The 22,058-nt window shown below is 46.6% G+C and overlaps 1 protein-coding gene across 1 annotated transcript in view; it reads left to right on the forward strand.

The window, feature by feature from the left end:
• spg21 (SPG21 abhydrolase domain containing, maspardin) overlaps positions 1–22,058 on the forward strand; it is a 55,048-nt gene that overhangs the window by 23,129 nt on the left and 9,861 nt on the right. The window contains exons 5-7 of the mRNA XM_070859136.1: positions 6,099–6,207; positions 7,517–7,624; positions 18,281–18,421. Of these exons, the coding sequence (XP_070715237.1) occupies positions 6,099–6,207; positions 7,517–7,624; positions 18,281–18,421 (358 nt within the window). The remainder of the gene's footprint in view (positions 1–6,098; positions 6,208–7,516; positions 7,625–18,280; positions 18,422–22,058) is intronic.

Below are 22,058 nucleotides of genomic sequence, written 5' to 3' on the forward strand. Positions count from 1 at the left end.
TATAGAGTATTGGTGAGACCTGGAGTACTACGTGCGACAACTTTGCCAGTGGCTGATAGGGAGAGTCCTCTGTAGTTTTCGCTGTCGGACTTGTCCTCTTTTTTTTAAAGATGGTCACGATCACTGCATCTCTCAGGTCTCCCGGTATGCTCTCCTCACTCCAGATGAGAGAGATGAGGTCATGTATTCGTACCAACAGTGCCTCTCCGCCATACTTCAGTGCCTCAGCAGGGATTCCATCTGCACCCGTAGCCTTGTTGTTTTTAAGCTGTCTTATGGCTTATTCTACCTCGTGCAGTGTTGGGGTCTCACTGAGGTGGTGGCGGGTAGCATGCTGCGGGATGAAGTTGAGAACACTCGAGTCAAAGGCAGAGTCTCTATTGAGGAGATCTTCGATGTGCTCCTTCCAGTGGGCCCTGACTGCCTCGGTGTTCTTGATGAATGTTTCCCTGTTCTTGGCCAGCAGTGGGGTAGAACCTTGGGAGTTTGGACTATAGATAGCCTTGACTGCGATGAAGAATCCTCGCACATCATGGCTGTCGACCAGTTGCCATGTGCTGTGCTTTCTCCATCCTCCACTGTTCTTTAGGTCCTGGGTTTTTTGTTGGACCTCAGCCTTGAGCCGTCTGTAATGCTGCTTTGCTGCTCCTGTGTTGGGTTGTTTAAGGCTCAGAAATGCCCTGTGCTTGCAATTTATTAGCTCTTGGTTCTCCTGATCATTCTCCTCAAACCAGTCCTGGTGTTTCCTGGTTGAGTGACCGAGCGTCTCTTTGCAGGCACTGATTATGGAGGCCTGGAGGGCAGACCAAGCGCTGTGGGCATTCTGCGTCTCGGGGTCATCGAGGGTCGCCAGATTAGCTGTGAGGCGCTGACTGTAAAGGGCTCTTTTAGCTGGGTCCTTAAGTGCCCCGGCATTGACTTTTTTGTGGCACTGCTTCTGCTGCCCGCTCTGCTTTGGGGCTATGTGATAATGATGCATTGGATTAGGCGGTGGTCCGTCCAGCAGTCGTCAGCTCCTGTCATGGTGCGGGTGATGTGCACATCCTTGCGATCCCTGGCTCGGGCGATGCCATAGTCGAGCAGGTGCCAGTGTTTGGAGTGAGGGTGTTGCCACGATGCCTTGTATTTGTCCCTCTGGCGGAACAGAGTGTTGGTGATGACAAGTTCATGTTCTAGGCATTTTGTCTGGAGTAGGGTACCGCTGGAGTTGGCTTTCCCTGTTCCCTCTCTGCCAATCTCGCCTCCCCAGAGGCCTATGTCCTTGCCGACCTTGGCATTGAAGTCACCGAGGAGGATCAGTTTGTCGTCTGTGGGGATGCGAGACAGGGATTTTTCGAGGTTGGAGTAAAAACCCTCTTTGGTCTCATCCGTTGCATCGAGTGTTGGGGCGTATGCACTGATTACTGTGGTGCACTGGTTCCGGGATAGGGTGAGTCGAAGAGTCATGAGGCGTTCGTTAGCCCCGCAGGGGGGAGTCTTTGAGGCGGTCGACCAGCTCGTCGACCGGCAAAGCCGGCTCCATGGAGGTAGCGTTCTTCCTCTGGTTTCCCTTTCCAGAAGAAGGTGTAACCTCTACCTTGTTCCTTGAGCTGGCCTTCCCCTGCCCACCGGGTCTCGCTTAAGGTGGCAATGTTGATATCAAAGCATCTTAAGTTCCCGGGCAGCTATGACGGTGCGGCGTTCCGGCCTGTCGCTGTTGGAGTTGTCCATGAGGGTCCTGACATTCCAGGTCCCGAATTTCATGTCAGAGGAGTGGAAGATGCCTGTGCGTGAGTTCTTTTAACGTGGGGTGGTCGTTGCACACCGGCTACCACACGGGCTTAGCTGAGCGAGGTCTTGGTCCAGTGGCAAAAGGGGGTCCAGGACAACTGGAGACCAGGCACTGCTGTACGAGCCTAGTTGCCGAGATGTTGGCTCGGCGCTGGGTAGAGCCCTTGATGGTAGGTGGTCCGAGGTTTGGTTGGGGGCAGGCATTGAGGAGGGTCAGTGGCCCACCAGGGTTCAGAGTGGGAGGGCGGGGGGGGGGGGGGTCACAGCCATGATGTCACCATGTGCTGGAGGAGAGGCCAGGTCACCAGTGGGGAAGGGGAGCTCCAGTCGTCGCTGAAGGACAAGGGGAGGCCAACCGCCATCTCGCTGGAGAGGGGGACCCAATCGTCGTCGAGGAGGTGGTCATCTGTTGCCACGGGAGGTCCAGCCGTCGCCGAGGACTGACCCATCTGAGGCCGCTGGAGCTGTTCCGATCGCTGCTGGTGGAGGGGGGGAGCGGTGGAGGCCCGATAACCAGGCCGCAGGAGGCCCAGTCGCCGTTGCCAATGGGTGGTGTGGTGGGAAGCCTGAGGTAGGCCCGATCTTGTGGGATTCACAGGGTTGGGTTTAGAGTAAGGATTTAAGTGTTTAAGACCCCCTATTAGGGTTGATTAAGGCTAGGGAGAGGCTGTGGGTGGAAAGTTGCCGATGGTAAAAGGTGGGAGTTGTTTTAGCAGGGGAGCTCCCTAGGGAGCTGCCACCCCGGCGGCCATCTTTGCACGCATCGAAGCACTGACCACACTCGATCAGCTCCGCTGGGCAGGCCACATTGTCCGCATGCCAGACATGAGACCCCCAAAGCAAGCGCTTTACTCGGAACTCCTACAAGGCAAGCTGGCAGAGGAAACGTTACAAGGACACTCTCAAAGCCTCCCTGATAAAGTGAGACATCCCCACCGACAGCTGGGAGTCCCTGGCCAAAACCGCATCCGGGAGGGCACTGAGCACCTCGAGTCTCGTCGCCGAGAGCATGCAGAAATCGAGCGCAGGCAGCGGAAAGAGCATGCGGCAAACCAGTCCCACCCTCCCATTCCCTCAACAACTATCTGCCCCACCTGTGACAGGGACTGTGGCTCTCGTATTGGACTGTTCAGTCACCTAATGACTCATTTTAAGAGTGGAAGCAAGTCTTCCTCGATTCCGAGGGACGATGATGATTGCGTGCAGTTTTGCTCTCCGTATTTAAGGAGGGATATACTTGCAGTGGAGTCTGTTCAGAGAAGGTTCACTCGGTTGATTGCGGAGATGAGGGGGTTGACTTATGAAGATGAGTTGGGCAGGTTGGGACTATACGCAATGGAGTTCAGAAGAATGAGAGGTGATCTTATCAAAACATATAAGATAATGAGAGGGCTCAACAGATTGGATGCAGCAGGGATATTTCCACTCCTAAGGGAATCTAGAACTAGGGGGCACAGTTTCAAAATCGGGGGCAGACCATTTAAAACTGAGATGAGGAGGAATTTCTTCTCAGAGGGTTGTAAATCTGTGGAATTCTCTGCGCCAGAGAACTGTGGAGGCTGAATATATTTAAGGCGGAGATAGACAGATTTTTGAGCAATAAGAGAATAAAGGGATTATGGGGAGCGGGCAGGGAAGTGGAGCTGAGCCCATGATCGGATCAGCCATGATCTTATTAAATGGTGGAGCAGGCTCGATAGGACAAATGGCCTACTCCTGCTCCTATTTCTTATGTAACAGGTCTCAGAGTTCATTGTGGTGTGCTGCATGCTGCACAATTTAGCCATCATGTGGGGACAGGCGTTGCCCGTGGGGATTGTTGGCCCACCTCAGGAGGAGGAAGAGGAGCCTGACGAGGAACCCATTGCGGACCCACCACAACCACAGAGGAGGCAGCGGGAGGTGCGGCCGCAGCAAGAGCCTTACGGCGGCAGCTTATCATTGAGCGGTTTGTTGAAGGGGGAAGGTGGGGTTGCGGCTTTGACTCGCGACTCTGTGCCACCATACTGGCTGTTCTACACTGGATTCTGCAAATGAGACACAAGACACCAATGGCAAAGGTCAAACAAACATGTTTGTCAAGATCGTTGTTGAGCAGAGCGACTTTGCCGACTCACCCTCCGGAGAGATTCCACCCCAGCACAGTGTTGCTGTACACCGCTGGGACCAGGAGCCTGTGCGATTCCGCCCCAGCACTGTGTTGCTGTACACCGCTGGGACCAGGAGCCTCTGAGTCCTCAAACCCCGGGAAGTCAGCCTCATCCCCAGATGAACTTAGCCCCGATGGGGCAACAGGTGGACTGTGATGCTCTTTAGGAGCAATCTCCTCCCCTCCCTCATCATCTCCACCATGTCCTGACTTGGAGGCCTCCCTCGAGAGATGCAGCGCCTCTGGTTGGTCATCTGAAAGTATAAAACAACAGAGGAGTGGTTAGCAGCAGGGGAGGGGGCAGGGTGACATGAGGAAGGTGGCATTGCACAGGTTCATTCGAAGGTCCACCACAGCTCCATAATATCTCACTGCAGTATCTTGAGTATCCATTTACATACCCTCACTACTCGAAGGGGGCCCAGCATCGCCCCCGGCAACTGCCCGAGCTGGGACGCCCTCTTTCACATCCGTCAACGTGTTTTGTCGAGGCGGACTCCCGCCTGTCCGCAGCTGCTCCCTTCTATTACGGGAATGTTTGGACTGCAAAGAGAGAAATAGGAAGGGTTCAGACAGGGTGTCTCGGCTGTTGTGGCACATATGCCTACCAGCGTACAATAGGTGATACTGTGTGAATGGTATTGTTACTTCTGTTCAATCTGTTTGGATGTTGCATGTGCTTCGTCAGTATTTATTTGCAGGTTTGAGGCATCTAACATGGGGGCTGTAAGTGATCTTTCAGACAGGCATAGCAGCAGTTGGAGTGTATTGCCAGGCACGATGTGAATGATAGAGTTAATGTGCATGGATCATTAAAAGCCGATAGGTGCTGACGTCATCCTTTGTTTTTCTCAGACATTGTTATAGCCACCCCACAGAGTGTTGAGATTAATGTTAGAAGTCATAGAAACATAGAAAATAGGTGCAGGAGCAGGCCATTCAGCCCTTCTAGCCTGCACCGCCATTCAATGAGTTCATGGCTGAACATTCAACTTCAGTACCCCCTTCCTGCTTTCTCGCCATACCCCTTGATCCCCCTAGTAGTAAGGATCTCATCTAACTCCTTTTTGAATATGGAGGCATACATAGATGCTCATCGTGACGACCCTTGTAAGGTCGTTGAACTTTTGCGGCACTATGTGCCAGTCCTGGGCACTGTCTGCAGCAGACCCCTCCTACTCTATCTCCCTCCGTATTCTCTTAAAGACAGGAGGGAGTGGTCTGGCTCCCCCAGCAAGATGGAGTGAAGTCTACCTCATACCCACTTGCATCATGGCTGGAGCGCCTGGCACGCTGCCTTCCTACCTGATCCTCCACCTCGGCTGAAGTGGGGTGGTTAAAATGCGCCTGTGCGCAGGAAGCTGCCGTGCCTTACATTTGCATTTGCAACCGGAAAAGAAAGAAAAATATTCACTGCGCATGCACAAAATGGCCGCCTCCTTTAACACCGGAAGTTTTGACTCCGGCGCACAAAGTCAGTCGTTCAACACCTGACTTAACACCAACGCTCCTCCAGTGACTCTTCTGCCAAAACTTCCAGATGAAAACGCAAACTATTTTCAGGCCCCGCTGTGATTAACACCCCAAAATCCAAAAAGCTGCAAATCCAGCCCTGAGGAACAAGTGACAGGCTGTAATGTATATTCTTTATTAATGAATTATCTAACAGTGTCTAACTTTAATCCTCTGTGTGACAAACAAGAGGTCACTACATGAACAAAACTGCTTTGTTTTTGTTACTGTCTCCCCCGCCCCAGGTTCCGTGTAATATATAGAATGAGAATGTTCCAGCTCAGAAATGGGCCAACCCACACGAGCCATGTAGTCTACCCCTCTCTCCTCGCTGCCCATGTGGTTTCATCGTGCTTCTGCATTTAAAATACATTCTTTATTTTACCTTGCCTGACAAATTGTGCAATTTTTGTTCAGCTCAAATTTACTGCGATACAAAATCATTTATTAAATCTTGCTTTTTTCCAGCCAAAGTGATAAATTGCAGAAAGATCTGATGGTCGATTTATTCAGTGTTGGTTTTTCATGATGGCATTCTCATCATGCATCATCTTTAAGCAAATTTTAATCTGTTTCCCCATTCACATTTTTGTGTTAATTGTTTTTATATTTTCTTCACTGTTGTCTATTAATGGGATTCTGACATTTACTGAAACTTTTCTTTTAGCTTTTGGCTGATGCCTGGATTTATGCTGAAAAAGATTGTTCTTGGAAACTTCACAACTGGTCCTGTGGATCCAAAAATGGCAGACGCAATCGATTTCATGGTAGATCGGGTAAGCCAAATAATTGAGCAAAGCTTGCTATCAAAAATGCTGACATACCCAAGGGTTAAAGTCTGAATCTGTTACGCATAAAACCTGCAGCTAGTAATCCACAGAGCATGAAAATAAACATAGAGAGGACAAGACTGGGACCAGTGATATATCCAAGAGAGTGCGTTCTCATTGCTGCTTCCCGTACCACTGTACTACAACACATGAGCCGATGGCAAATCAAAGGCAATGGGCCAAGCAAATCCCCACACTAAACCGGGTCCTGCACCGCCCCCTCTATCTCTGGACCGTCACTATGCCTCACACACCTGCACTGAACTCTGTCTGCCGCAGTTTTGCCCACTCATTTAATCTAACAATGTCTACACTACTTACTCTACCACCAATCTTTGTGTCATCAATAATCTTGGATACATGGCTCTCTATTCTGTTATTGAAGACATTAATGAATATAGGGACTAATTGAGTTTCCAGCACAGATCCTTGTGGGACACCACTAGTTCTTCCTTCCAATTCGAGTACATACCCATTATCCCTACTCTGTCTCCTAGTGCCTAACCAATCTGCTAACCAGGTCAATAATTTGTCTTCAATTCCATCAGCTTTAATTTTAACTCTCAGTACTATGATTGCCCATGATGCACTTTGCATGCCTGTAAGCTGTCGGAGGGGTGTGTGAGCTGTCGGGAGGGCGGGGGCAATCTATGGTGTGCACTCTTGCTCCCTCGAGTATACTCTCTTCCCCCCCCACCCACACACACACACACACACTTGTTAAATCTAATCATGTTATTTTGCTGTAATTTATTCCATTTTATTCGTTTTGTTTGAACTTTTACTTTGGAAGTTGGAAATCACAGGGATGATGTGAGAATGGTGGATGAAAATACATTTCAGAAAGCATGTTGAGAGAATTGTTCGAACCGGTAGCCAGATTGTGCCATCAGTGACGTGTGACATGTTTACTTGGCAAAGCATTAGTGTAATGGTAGAAGTCGATGCCAAGTCTTGTACTGCGCAATCCTGGATGTGTGGTACTTCCTGTGACACTTTGTTGATTTGACGAGTAGAATTTGCCTTCTACAGTCACTCTAAATCAGTGACTCTGATAATACATTGTGCATCGCATGACCTACCTCCCCTAGTATTATAAAACAGGGCAGCAATCTACCGGGAGAGCCACAAGGTACTGTGCAATACAGGGTGTTTACTTAATAAACCCAAAGTTTGCACTTCAGTTGCTGTAGCCATACTTTGAATTGCTTGTCTCATGAACTTCTCTCATTTTTCTCATTTTGTGCAAAAACAGTTGGAGAGTTTAGGACAGGGTGAGTTGGCCTCTCGTCTCACTCTGAATTGCCAGAATTCCTATGTAGAGCCTCACAAGATCAAAGAAGTTCCGGTGACCATAATGGATGTAAGTATGTGTGTATTTGTTTTCCTGTATCCAGGAATTCCCCTCAGCTGCAGAAACTGCACATTTGCTGATGCATTGACTGGTTGACGTCGTGAAGCTTTGATAAGTGTTTACTTCTCTTTATCTCTCATGGTTTTCTTCAGCGCCTGTCCCAAATAAAGATGCTTTATACTTTTCGAAGCTTCCCTGCCTGAGTCTGTCTGTATATTTCACATCACTGCAACATCTTCCGATTTCTTGCAAGGCTTTGTAATTATCTGTTATCTTTGAAAGAGCTGTCCAATGAGACGCAGTCCTCCTGCTCTTTCCCCATAGCCCTGCAAATGTTTGCTTTCAGTATTTATCCAATTCCAATTTGAAAGTTGTTATTGAATCTGCTTCCACCACCCTTTCAGGCAGCGCGTTCCAGATTGTAAGTTGTCGCTGCGTTAAAATTAATTATCATCTCTTTCCCCCCCCCAGCCCTCTTTTTTTGCCAATAACCTTAAATCTGAGTTCTCTGGTTATTCCCTTATCACACTCAAAATCTGACTATCTCCGCCTTAAATACATTCAATGACCCAGCCTCCACAGCTCTCTGGGGCAGAGAATTTCACAGATTTACAACCCTCTGAGAGAAGAAATTCCTCCTCATCTCAGTTTTAGTTTCCCCTGTGAGTGGAAATATCCTCTCTGCATCCACCTTGTCGAGCCTCCTCATTATCTTACAAATTTCAATAAGATCATCTCTCATTCTTCTCAACTCCAATGTGTATAAGAACATAAGAAATAGGAGCAGGAGTAGGCCACACAGTCCCTCGAGCCTGTTCCGCCGTTCAATACAATCATGGCTGATCCGATCATGGACTCAGCTCCACTTCCCTGCCTGCTCCCCATAACGCCTTATTCTCTTATCGTTTAAGCAACTGTCTACTTCGGTCTTAAATGTATTCAATGTCCCAGCTTCCACAGCTCTGAGGCAGTGAATTCCACAGATTTACAACCCTCTGAGAGAAGAAATTCCTCCTCATCTCAGTTTTAAATGGGTGGCCCCTTATTCTAAGATCATGCCCCCTAGTTCTAGTCTCCCCCATCAGTGGAAACATCCTCTCTGCATCCACCTTGTCAAGCCCCCTCATAATCTTATACGTTTCGATAAGATCACCTCTCATTCTTCTGAATTCCAATGAGTAGAGGCCCAACCTACTCAACCTTTCCTTATAAGTCAATCCCCTCATCCCCTCATCCCCGGAATTAACAGAGTGAACCTTCGCTGAGCAGCCTCCAAAGCAAGTGTATCCTTTTGTAACTACAAAAACCAAAACTGTACGCAGTACTCCAGGTGTGGCCTCACCAATACCCTGTACAGTTGTAGCAAGACTTCTTTGCTTTATCCCCCTTGCAATAATTCCATTTGCCTTCCAGATTACTTGCTGTATCTGCATGCTAACTTTTTGTGTTTCATGCACAAGAACCCCCAGGTCCCTCTGGTGCAACAGTTTGCAGTTTTTCTCCATTTAAATTATAATTTTCTTTGCTATTATTTCTGCCAAAGTGGATAACCTCACATTTTCCCACACTGCCACAGCTGACAGTTTCTTTCTCTATCCAAACCACTCATCATTTTGAACACCTAAGTTAAATCTCCCCTTAACCTTCTGCTCTAAGGTCAATCTCAGCTTCTCTAGTCTTCCCACTTGACTGAAGCCACTCATCCCTGGTACCATTCTAGAAAATCTTCTCTGTACCCTCTCAAGTCTTGACATCCTTCCCAAAGTGTGATGTCCAGAATTGGTCACAATACTCCAGCTGGGGCTGAACCCATGTTTTATATTGGTGTAGCATAACTTAGAAACATAGAAATTTACAGCGCAGGAGGGGGCCATTTCGGCCCATCGTGTCCACGCCGGCCGACAAAGAGCTGCATAGCCCTTGGTCAGCAGCCCTAAATGTTACATATAAACCTATGAACAATGACGGAAAGGCAAAGAGCACCCAGCCCAACCAGTCCGCCTCACACAACTGCGACACCCCTTATACTGAAACATTCTACACTCCACCCCAACCGGAGCTATGTGATCTCCTGGGAGAGGCAAAAAACAGATAAAAACCCAGGCCAATTTGGGGAGAAAAAATCCAGGGAAATTTCTCTCCAACCCACCCAAGAGATCACCCTGGCCGTATTCTATTCCGCGCAGTACTTATCATTATATCTGCGCCGTCCAACAAAAGGTCATCCAGTCTAATCCCAATTACCAGCTCTAGGTCCAAAACCCTGCAGGTTACTGCACTTTAAGTGCCCATCCAACCATCCCTTAAAAGTGGTGAGGGTTTCTGCATCCTCCATCTTCCAGGCAGTGAGTTCCAGATCCCCATAAAGAAGCCTCCCCTCAAAACCTTCCACCAACCACCTTAAAACTATGCCCCCTCGTAATAGACCCCTCCACCAATGGAAATGGACCCTTACTATCCACTGTGTCCAGGCCCCTCAATATTTTGTACACCTCAATAAGGTCTCCTCTCAACCTCCTCTGTTCCAATGAGAACAAACCCAGCCTATCCAATCTGTCCTCATAACTAAGATTCTCAATTCCAGGCAGCATCCTAGTAAATCTCCTCTGCACCCTCTCTAGGACAATCACTTCCTTCCTATAATACAGTGACCAGAACTGCACGCTGTACTGCAGCTGTGGCCTAACCAAAGTATTATACAATTTAAGCATAACCCCCCCTGCTCTTATATTCTATGCTTTGGCCAATAAAGGCAAGCATTCCGTATGCCTTCTTAACCACCTTATCCACCTGGCCTGCTACTTTCAGGGATCTGTGGACAAGCACTCCAAAGTCCCTTTGTTCATCTACACTATTAAGTGGCCTACCGTTTAATGTGTATACCCTTTCCTTATTAGCCCTCCCAAAGTGCATCACCTCACACTTCTCTGAATTAAATTCCATTTGCCATTGCTCTGCCCACCTGACCAGTAGATTGATATCCTCCTGCAGCCCATGACTTTCCCCTTCATTATCAACCATACAACCAATTTTAGTGTCGTCTGCAAACTTCTTAATCATACTCCCTATATTCAAATCTAAATCGTTGATATATACCACAAAAAGCAAGGGGCCCAGTACTGGAAATATCCTTGCAGTCACAAAAACATCCATCAATCATTACCCTTTGCTTCCTACCTCCAAGCCAATTTTGAGTCCAACTTGCCACTTTGCCCTGGATCTCATGGGCTTTAACCTTCATGACCAGTCTACCATGCGGGACCTTATCAAAAGCCTTGCTAAAGTCTATATACACTACATTGTACGCACCACCCTCATCGACCCTCTTGGCTACCTCCTCAAAAAATTCAATCGGGTTAGTTAAACACTATCTTCCCTTAACAAATCCGTGCTGACTGTCCCTAATTAATCCTTGCCTTTCTAAATGTAGATTTATCCTGTCTTTCAGGATTTTTTCCAATAATTTTCCCACCACTGAGGTTAGGCTGACAGGCCTGTAATTACTCGTCCTATCACTTTCTCCGTTCTTAAACAAGGATACTACATTAGCAGTCCTCCAATCCTCCGGCACCATGCCCAGATCCAAAGAGGGCTGGAAAATAATGGTCAAGGCCTCTGCTATTTCCTCTTTTCCTTCGCTCAACATGCATTTCATCTGGGCCTGGGGACTTATCTACTTTCAAAGCTGCCAAACCCCTTAATACTTCCCCTGTCTCTATATTTATTTCATCCAGAATATCACAGTCCTCCTCGATAGCAGTATCTGCATTACCCCTTTCCTTTGTGAAAACAGATGCGAGTATTTGTTCAGAACCCGACCAACATCTTCCGCCTCCACACAAAGATTACCCTCATGGTCTCTAATACCCTTTCTTTAGTTACACTCTTAATATATTTATAGAACATCTTAAGGTTTGCCTTAATTTTACTGGCCAAGAATTTTTTGTGCTCTCTCTTAGCATTCCTAATATCCTTTTTAATTTTGCCTCTTAACTTTCTATATTCCTCAAGACTCTAAAGTATTTAGCCGTTGGTATATGACATAAGTGTCCCTTTTTTTCTTTATCCTTCCCTGTAAGTCCCTAGACATCCAGGGGGCTCTAGAATTATTTTTCCCAGCCTTTTTCTTTAAGGGCACATGTTTGGCCTGAGCCTTCCGGATCTCCTCCTTGAATGCCTCCGACTGTTCCGACACTGATTTACTCACAACTAGCTGTTTCCAGTCCACCATGGCCAAATCACTCCTTAACAACATTAGCTTTTCCCCAATTCGTAACTTTTATTCCAGGCCTATTCTTGTCCTTATCCATAACCAATTTGAATCTGACTGAATTATGGTCACTGGCACCCAAGTGCTCTCCCACTAATACCCTTCAACCTGCCCAGCTTCATTCCTCAAAACTAAATCCAAGACCGCCCCCTCTCGTGTTGGGCTTGCTTCATACTGACTAAAAAAGTTCTCTTGAATGCATTTCTAGAATTCCGCACCCTCTATACCCTTCACACTAAATTTGTCCCAATCAATATTTGGATAGTTAAAATCCCCTACTATTACTACCCTATGGTTTTTAGACTTCACAGCGATTTGCCTACATATTTGCTCCTCTATCTCCCTCCCACTGTTTGGGGGTCTATAATACATGCCCAGCAATGTGATCGCTCTTTTTTTATTTTTCAATTTGGCCCATATGGCTTCATTTGATGATCCCTCTAACATATCATCCCTCCTCACCGCTGTAATCGTTTCTTTAATCAGTATCACGATGCCCCACCCCCCCCCCCCCCACCTCCTTTTTAACCCCCCTCTCTGTCTTGTCTAAAAATCCTGTAGCCAGGAATATTGATCTGCCAAACCCGCCCCTCTTTCAGCCATGTTTCTGTAATAGTTATAATGTCATACTCCCAAGTGTCTATCTGTGCTATTAGCTCATCCGCTTTATTCGCTATGCTCCTTGCATTGAAGTATATACCATTCAGCACAGGAAGACCTCCTTGCTTACTAATTACTAAACCCTGTTTCCTCTCTCACAGATTCATTTTCTACATTCTTGCTATCCAACTTCTGCTTTACTTCCTTCCCTATTGAATTTTTTCTCAGGTTCCCATCCTCCTGCCAAGCTAGTTTAAACTCTCTCCAACAGCACTAGCAAAGCTCTCTGCGAGGATATTGGTCCCGGTGCTGTTGAGGTGCAACCTGTCCAGTTTATACAGGTCGCATCTCCCCCAGAAGTGGTCCCAATGCCTCAAGAATTTAAAGCCCTCCCTCCTACATCAACTCTCCAGCCATGCGTTCATCCTCTCTATCATTCTATTCTTGTACTCATTAGCACATGGCACCGGTAGTAACCTGGAGATTACTACTTTTGAGGTCCTACCCTTTAATTTTCTTCCTAGCTCCCTGAATTCTTCCTGTAGGACCTCATCCCTCATTTTACCTATGTCATTGGTCCCGATATGGACCACGACCTCTGGCTGGTTACCCTCCCACCCCTCCCGCTAACCCTGCGTCTGCTCCGCGACATCCTTGACCCTGGCACCAGGGAGGCAACATACCATCCTGGAGTCACGTCTACGGCCGCAGAAACGCTGTCTGTTCCCCTAATTATAGGATCCCCTATCACTAGGGCTCTTTGTCCCTCCCCCCTGTGCAGCTGAGACAGCCGTGGTGCCTTGGAATTGGCTCTGGCTACACTGCCAAAGGCATCATCGTCCTTATCGATACTCAGAATTGAATATTGGTTTGAAAGTGAGATGGACTCACGGGGGAACTCCTGCACTACCTGCCTACCACAGTTACTACGTCTGGTGGTCACCCACCTCCTCTCTACCTACACGCCTTTAAGCTACGGGGGACCACCTCCTGAAACGTGCTATCCATGTAGCTCTCAGCCTCAGCTCCGAAACGCGGAGCTCGAGCAGTTGAAATTGGAGACACCTCCTGCACACATGATTGTCTAGGCTACACGAAGCATCCAGGACTTCCCACATGTCGCAGGACGTGCACTCCACGGGACTGAGCTGCACTGTCATCCCTCTAGTTAGCCTTATCTAGTTTAAATCTACTTAAAAAGAAATAGAGAAAAGGGAGCTACTTATCAACTCACCTCACCGACCTCTGAGGCCTCCGAACTCCCGACTCTCTGACCTCACAGGGCCTGCCGACTTGGTCGCCGACTCTCCCGAACTTTCGGACTCTTCCCCCGCTCCTAGGCTTTTGTACTCTGTTTTTATTTATAAAGTCCACAGCACATATGCTTTTTTTTAAACAGTTTTATCAACATATCCTGATTTGTGTATGTGAAGCCTCGGTGTCTCTCTTCTTGCACCCCCTTTAAAATTGTAGCATTTATTTTATGTTGTCTCACCTCATTCTTCTTACCAAAATGCATCAGTTCAAACATTACCACAATGCTTGTCCATTTCACCAATCTACATCCTCCTGAAGTCTGTTGCTATACTCACTGTTTACTACATTCCAAGCTTTGTCATCTGCAAACTTTGAAATGATGCCCTGTATACCCAAGTCTTGATCATTAATATGTATCAAAAAGAGCAGTGGTCCTAATACCAACTCCTGGGGACATCAGTGTCCACTTCCCTCCAGTCTGAAGAAAACTCTCTGCTTTCTGTCCCTTGGCCAATGTCATATCCAGCTACAGGACAAGTGGGAAATTGTTCAACCTCCGTTGCCTCCAGTCCAGATCCAAGGTTGTCCATTGAATTACAGGATGCAGACGAAGCTTGAGTTTGAGGCCGAACTATCGTTGAAGTGTACGAGAGTCTGTGCCTTGCACTAAACATCCATAAGGCAAAGGTCCTCTAACAACCCGCCCCCACCACACAGTACCGCTCCCCGGTTATCAAGATCCACGATGAGACCTTGGACAATGAGGACCACTTCCCATACCTCGGGAGCCTACTATCAGTGAGGGCAGACATCGATGACGAAGTCCAACACCACCTCCAGTGTGCCAGTTGCAGCCTTTGGTCGCCTGAGGAAAAACGTGTTCGAAGACCAGGATCTCAAACCCGGCACCAAGCTCATGCTCTACAGAGCAGTAGTGATACCCGCCCTCCGGTATGCTTCAGAGACTCGGACTATGTACAGTAGGCACCTGAAAGCACCAGGGGAAGTACCGCCCATGCTGCCTCTGCAAAATCCTGCACATTAATTGGCAGGATAGGTTCACCAATGTCGGTGTTCTCTCTCAGGCCAACATCCCCAGCATCGAAGCATTGACCACGCTCAACCAGCTCCGATGGATGGGCCACATTGTTCGCATCATAAGAACATAAGAAATAGGAACAGGAGTAGGCCATGCGGCCCCTCGAGCCTGCTCTGCCATTTAATACGATCATGGCTGATCCGATCATGGACTCGGGTCCACTTCCCTGCCCGCTCCCCATAACCTGTTGATCCCTTATCGGTTAAGAAACTGTCTATTTCTGTCTTAAATTTATTCAATGTCCCAGCTTCCACAGCTCTCTGAGGCAGCGAATTCCACAGATTTACAACCCTATGAGAGAAGAAATTCCTCCTCATCTCAGTTTTAAATGGGCGGCCCCTTATTCTAAGATCATGCCCTCTAGTTCTAGTCTCCCCCATTAGTGGAAACATCCTCTCTGCATCCACCTTGTCAAGCCCCCTCATAATCTTATACGTTTCGATAAGATCATCTCTCATTCTTCTGAATTCCAATGAGTAGGGGCCCAACCTCCTCAACCTTTCCTCATAAGTCAACCCCCTCATCTCCAGAATCAACCTTGTGAACCTTCTCTGAACTGCCTCCAAAGCAAGTATATCCTTTCGTAAAAATGGAAACCAAAACTGCATGCTGTATTCCAGGTCTGGCCTCACCAATACCCTGTATAACTGTAGCAAGACTTCCTTGCTTTTATACTCCATCCCCTTTGCAATAAAGGCCAAGATTGCATTGGCCTTCCTGATCACTTGCTGTACCTGCATGCTATCCTTTTTGTGTTTCATGCACAAGTACCCCCAAGTCCCGCTGTACTGCAGCAATTTGCAATGCTCGATGCTAGAGTTGTACTATCATTGAGCTACAGTACGAGGACAACGCCTGCGTCTGCGCACATACAGAAGCTGAACTCCAGGACATAGTCGACGTATTTACTGAGGTGTACGAAAGCATGGGCCTTACACTAAACATCTAAGACAAATGTCCTCCACCAGCCTGTCCCCACCTCACAGCACTACCCCCCAGTCAAGATCCACGGCGTGGCCCTGGACAACGTGGACCTTTTCCCATACCTCGGGAGCCTCTTATCAACAAGACGACGAGATTCAACACTGCCTCCAGTGCGCCAGTGCAGCCTTTGGTTGCCTAAGGAAAAGAGTGTTTGAAGAGCAGGCCCTTAAAACTGCCACCAAGCTCATGGTCTACAGGGCTGTAGTAATACCCGCCCCCCTGTATGGCTCAGAGACATGGACCATGTACAGTAGACACCTCAAGTTGCTAGAGAAATACCATCAACGATGCCTCCGCAAGATCCTACAAATCCCCTGGGAGGACAGACACACCAACATTCGCGTCCTCGACCAGGCCAACATCCCCAGCATTGAAGCACTGACCACACTTGATAAGCTCCGCTGGGCAGGCCACATTGTTCGCATGCCAGACACGAGACTCCCAAAGCAAGCGCTCTACTCAGAACTCCTCCACGGCAAACGAGCCAAAGGTGGGCAGCGGAAACATTACAAGGATACCCTCAAAGCCTCCCTGATAAAGTGCAACATCCCCACCGACACCTGGGAGTCCCTCGTCAAAGACCATTTAAGTGGAGGAAGTGCATCCGAGAGAACCCTGACCCCTCGAGTCTCAATGCCGAGAGCATGCAGAAATCAAACGCAGGCAGTGGAAGGAGCGTACGGCAAACCTGCCCCACCCACCATTACCCTCAACGACTATCTGTCTCACCTGTGACAGGGACTGTGGTTCTCATATTGGACTGTTCAGCCACTTAAGGACTCATTTTAAGAGTGGAAGCAAGTCTTCCTCGATTCCGAGGGACTGCCTATGATGATGATGACGGGACTCCTGAAACAAACACTACTCCGAGCTCCGACACTGCAAGCGAGTCCCAGGAGGGCAGAGAAAATGCTTCAAGGCCTCTTTGAAAAAAATTTTACATCCCCACCAACTTTTGTGAATTCTTGGCCCAAAGTGGAGAAGAAGCATCTGAGAAGGTGCCGAACACCTCGAATTTCTCCCTCGGGAGCACGCGGAAGCCCAGTACAAACAGCGGAAGGAGCGTACGACAAATCAAGCACCCACCCACCCGTCACTCCAACCACCGTCTGCCCCACCTGTGACAGACTGTAGATCCCTCATCGGTCTCATCAGTCACCTTAGAACTCACATTAGTGTGGAAGCAAGTCATCCACAACTCCAGGGCACTGCCTCAGAAGCATCATCTCGTGGGCTTCAAGTTTTCTAGCAGGAAATGCCTTCTGAAAGTCCATATACACATCAACTGCACTACCTTCATCAACTCTGTTATTTAATTGAAGAAAAAGAAAGATTTCCATTTATAAAGTGAATTTCATGACCTTCGATCAGCCAAAGCGCTTTACAGCTAATGAAGTACTTTTGAAGTGTAGTTACTGTTGTAATGTAAGAAATCAGCAGCTAATTTGTGCACAGCAAATTCCCACAAGTAGCAACGTGACAATGACCAGACAATGTGTTTTATTGATGGTTGAAGGACAAGTTTGGCCAGGCCACTGGGGAGAACTCCCCAGTCATAGAATGATGCAGCACAGCAGAGGGCCATTCAGCCACCTTGTCTGTGCCGGCTCTTTGAAAGAGTCATCCAATTAGTGCCACTCCCCTGCTCTTTCGCTATATTCCTGCAAATGTTTCCCTTTAAGTATTTATCCAATTCTCTTTTGAAAGTTACTTGAGAATCTGCTATCACCTTTCGGGTGGAGTGGGCGAAAGAGGTATGAGTGCGGGTCATGCGGGTGGGTGGCGGTGTCGTATTGTATCAGTGTATTGAACAGTGTCATGGAGTCATTGACGTCCACTTAAGAGGGCAGACGGGGCCTCGGTTTAACAAATTTGTGTTGGCAGTCATTTATTGACCCATTTCTTTCTAAATTACAATTTTGTGCTGGAACATGCTCTCTGGAAGTTTCTCCACTACCGATGTTAGGCTGACTGGCTTGTAGTTGCTGCATTTATCCCTTTGCCCTTTTTGAACAAGGATGTAGCATTTGCAACCCTCCAGTCCTCTGGCACCACTCCCATATCTAAGGAGGATTGGAAGATTGTGGCCGGAGCCCCTGCAATTTCCACACTTACTTCCCTCAATAATCGAGGAGGCCTCTCATCCGGACACGGTGACATTTCTACTTCGAACGCTGCCAATCTTTTAAGTACCTTCTTGTTATCTATTTGTATCCTATCCAATTTCTCTACTACCTCCTCCTTTACTGATACATTGTCAACACCCTCTCCTCTAGTGAAGACAGATGCAAAGAACTTATTTTGTAACTCTGCCTTCACAAGATGATCTTTTTGGTCCTTAATTGGCCCCACTCTTCCTTTGACTATCCTACTCTTTATATGTTTATAAAACATCTGTATATATGAGTATCTTTTGATAATTCTAGCTGTATGTTCTAACTGCCATCTGTTCCAGGTTTTTGACCAGAGTGCACTTTCTCATGAAGCCAAAGAAGAAATGTACAAATTGTACCCAAACGCCAGGCGGGCGCATCTTAAAACTGGCGGCAACTTTCCCTATTTGTGTCGGAGTGCTGAAGTTAACCTTTACATACAGGTGAAATGTCAAAACGTTTTTCTTGTCAGTCACATGATTGAAGAACATGGGGTCACAGACAGCTCAGGCTGATAAGTGACGAGTCACATTTGCACCACACAAGTACCAGGCAATGACTATCTCCCAACTACAGAGAGTCTAACCACCTCCTGATGACATTAAATGGCATTATTATTGTTGAATGCCCCACCACTGCATCCTGGGACGGGCTCCACTTAAACCGGGCTGGGACCAGTGTCCTGCCAAATCAAATAACTAGGGTGGTAGATCCAGCTTTAAACTAACGGAGAGGGTGGCAGGATTCAGGAAAAGGTATATTCAGAATCAGCAAGAGAAATGTCAAGGCTGTAGAGCAGAGCAGTGATTTGGGTAAAAATAAGCAGAGTCGATCAGGAAAGGACAGAAAACTTAAGAAAGGCACCAGTGACTACGGTAACATCAGGGGAAAATATTAAAGCTAAAAGCACTGTATTAATGCACAAAGCATTCGCAACAAAGATGAATGAATAACACAAATAGAAATAAATGAGTTTGATCTACTAGCCACTACAGAGACATGGTTGCAGAGTGACCAAGGTTGGGAACTAACTGTTCTAGGATACTTAACTTTTAGAAGAAGTAGGCAAAATGAAAAAGTGGGGGGTGGTGGGGGGGTGGGGGGTGCGGTAGCCCTGATAATAAAGGATGGGATAAAGACAGTAGGGAGAAAGGATCTAGCTCGGAAAATCAAGATGTAGAATCAGTTTGAGTGGAGCTAAGAAAAATAAAGGGCAGAAAACACTGGTTGGAGTAGTTAATAGGCCCCTAACAGTCATTATAGTGTAGGGCACAGAATAAATCAGGAAATGAAAGGTGCATGTAACAAGGGCAATGCAATAATCATAGGGGACATTAATTTTCATATAGACTGGGCAAATCAAATTTGCAGTAATAGTGTGGAAGATGGGTTCGTGCACATATTCAAGATAGTTTTCCAGTTCGGTATGTTGAGGAATCAACTTGGGAACAGGCTATTTTAGATCTAGTTTCGTGCAATGATAAAGGGTTCATTAATAACCTTGCAGTAAAGGAGCCTCTAGGGAAGAGTGATCATAATATAACAATTTTATACCGAGTGATTTAGTTCAATCTGAAACTAGGTCTTAAATCTGAACAAAGCAAACTATGTAGGTATGAGAGGCAAGTTGGCTAAGGTACATTAAAAGATATGATGGTAGATGTGCAGTGGCAAACATTTAAAGAAACAATTCATAATTTGCAACATATATACATTCCCTTGGGAAAGAAAATACCCCACGGGAAAAGTGGTTCAACCGTGGCTAATGAGAAGTTAAAGATCGCATCAGATTAAAGGAAGACACCAATAACGTTGCCAAAAATAGTAAGCTTGAAAAGTGGGAGGATTTTAGACTTTAGCAAAGGATGACCAAGAAATTGATAAAGAAAAAGAATGTGACTGTAAACTAGTAAGAGACATAAAACAGGTATGTAAAAAGGAAGAGATTAGTGAAAGTAAATGTGGGTCCTTCAGAGGCAGAGACAGGAGAAATTAAATTGGGGAATGAGGAAATGTCAGGGATATTTAACAAATATATTGTATCTGTCTTATATTTTATCTGACAGAAAGGAAAAGGAGGTGGGGTAGCGTTGCTGGTTAAAGAGATACATGCAATAGTAAGGAAGGACATTAGCTTGGATGATGTGGAATCTGTATGGGTGGAGCTACGGAATACCAAAGGGCAGAAAACGCTGGTGGGAGTTGTGTACGGACCTTTAAACAGTAGTAGTGAGTTGGGGACAGCATCAAACAAGAAATAAGGGATGTCTGCAATAAAGGTACAGCAGTTATCATGGGCAACTTTAATTTACATATAGATTGGGCTAACCAAACTGGTAGCAATGCGGTGGAGGTGGATTTCCTGGAGTGTATTAGGGATGGTTTTCTAGACCAAAATGTCGAGGAACCAACCAGAGCGCTGGCCATCCTAGACTGGGTAATGAGTAATCAGAAGGGACTAATTAGCAATCTTGTTGTGCAAGGCCCCTTGGGGCAGAGTGACCATAACATGGTAGAATTCTTTATTAAGATGGAGAGTGACAACGTTAATTCAGAAACTAGGGCCTTGAACTTAAGGAAAGGTAACTTTGACGGTATGAGGCGCAAATTGGCTGGATTCGACTGGCAAATGATGCTTAAAGGATTGGCGGTGGATAGACAATGGCAAACCTTTAAAGATCATTTGGATGAACTTCAACAATTGTACATCCCTGTCTGGAGTAAAAATAAAACGGGGAAGGTGGCTCAACCGTGGCTAACAAGGGAAATTAAGGATAGTGTTAAATCCAAGGAAGAGGCATATAAATTGACCAGAAAAAGCAGCAAACCTGAGGACTGGGAGAAATTTAGAATTCAGCAGAGGAGGACAAAGGGTTTAATTAAGAGGGGGAAAATAGAGTACGAGAGGAAGCTTGCAGGGAACATAAAAACTGACTGCAAAAGCTTCTATAGATATGTGAAGAGAAAAAGATTAGTGAAGACAAACGTAGGTCCCTTGCAGTCGAACTCAGGTGAATTTATAATGGGGAACAAAGAAATGGCAGATCAATTGAACAAATACTTTAGTTCTGTCTTCACAAAGGTGGACACAAGTAATCTTCCGGATGTATTAGGGGACCGAGGGTCTAGTGAGAAGGAGGAACTGAAGGATATCCATATTAGGTGGGAAATTGTGTTAGGGAAATTGATGGGATTGAAGGCTGATAAATCCCGGGCCTGATAGTCTACATCCCAGAGTACTTAAGGAAGTGGCCCTAGAAATAGTGGATACATTGGTGATCATTTTCCAATAGTCTTATCGACTCGTTCAGTTCATATGGACTAGAGGGTAGCTAATTTAACACCACTTTTTAAAAAAGGAGGGAGAGAGAAAACGGGTAATTATAGACCAGTTAGCCTGACATCAGTAGTGGGGAAAATGTTGGAATCAATCATTAAGGATGAAATAGCAGCACATTTGGAAAGCAGTGACAGGATTCGGTCCAAGTCAGCATGGATTTATGAAAGGGAAATTATGCTTGACAAATCTGGAATTTTTTGAGGATGTAACTAGTAGAGTGGACAAGGGAGAACCAGTGCATGTGGTGTATTTGGACTTTCAAAAGGCTTTTGATAAGGTCCGACACGAGATTGGTGTGCAAAATCAAAGCACATGGTATTGGGGGTAATGTACTGACGTGGATAGAGAATTGGTTGGCAGACAGGAAGCAGAGAGTCGGGATAAACGAATCCTTTTCAGAATGGCAGGCAGTGACTAGTGGAGTGCCACAGGGCTCAGTGCTGGGACCCCAGCTCTTTACAATATATATTAATGATTTAAATGATGGAATTGAATGTAATATCTCTAAGTTTGTAGATGACACGAAACTAGGTGACGGTGTGAGACGTGTGGAGGACGCTAAGAGGCTGCAGGGTGACTTGGACAGGTTAGGCGAGTGGGCAAATACATGGCAGATGCAGTATAATGTGGATAAATGTGAGGTTATCCATTTTGGGGGCAAAAACACGAAGGCAGAATATTATCTGAATGGCAGCAGATTAGGAAAAGGGGAGGTGCTGCGAGACCTGGGTGTCATGGTT

This window comes from Pristiophorus japonicus, chromosome 17 (genome assembly GCF_044704955.1).
Source record: "Pristiophorus japonicus isolate sPriJap1 chromosome 17, sPriJap1.hap1, whole genome shotgun sequence".
NCBI classification, from domain to species: domain Eukaryota; kingdom Metazoa; phylum Chordata; class Chondrichthyes; family Pristiophoridae; genus Pristiophorus; species Pristiophorus japonicus.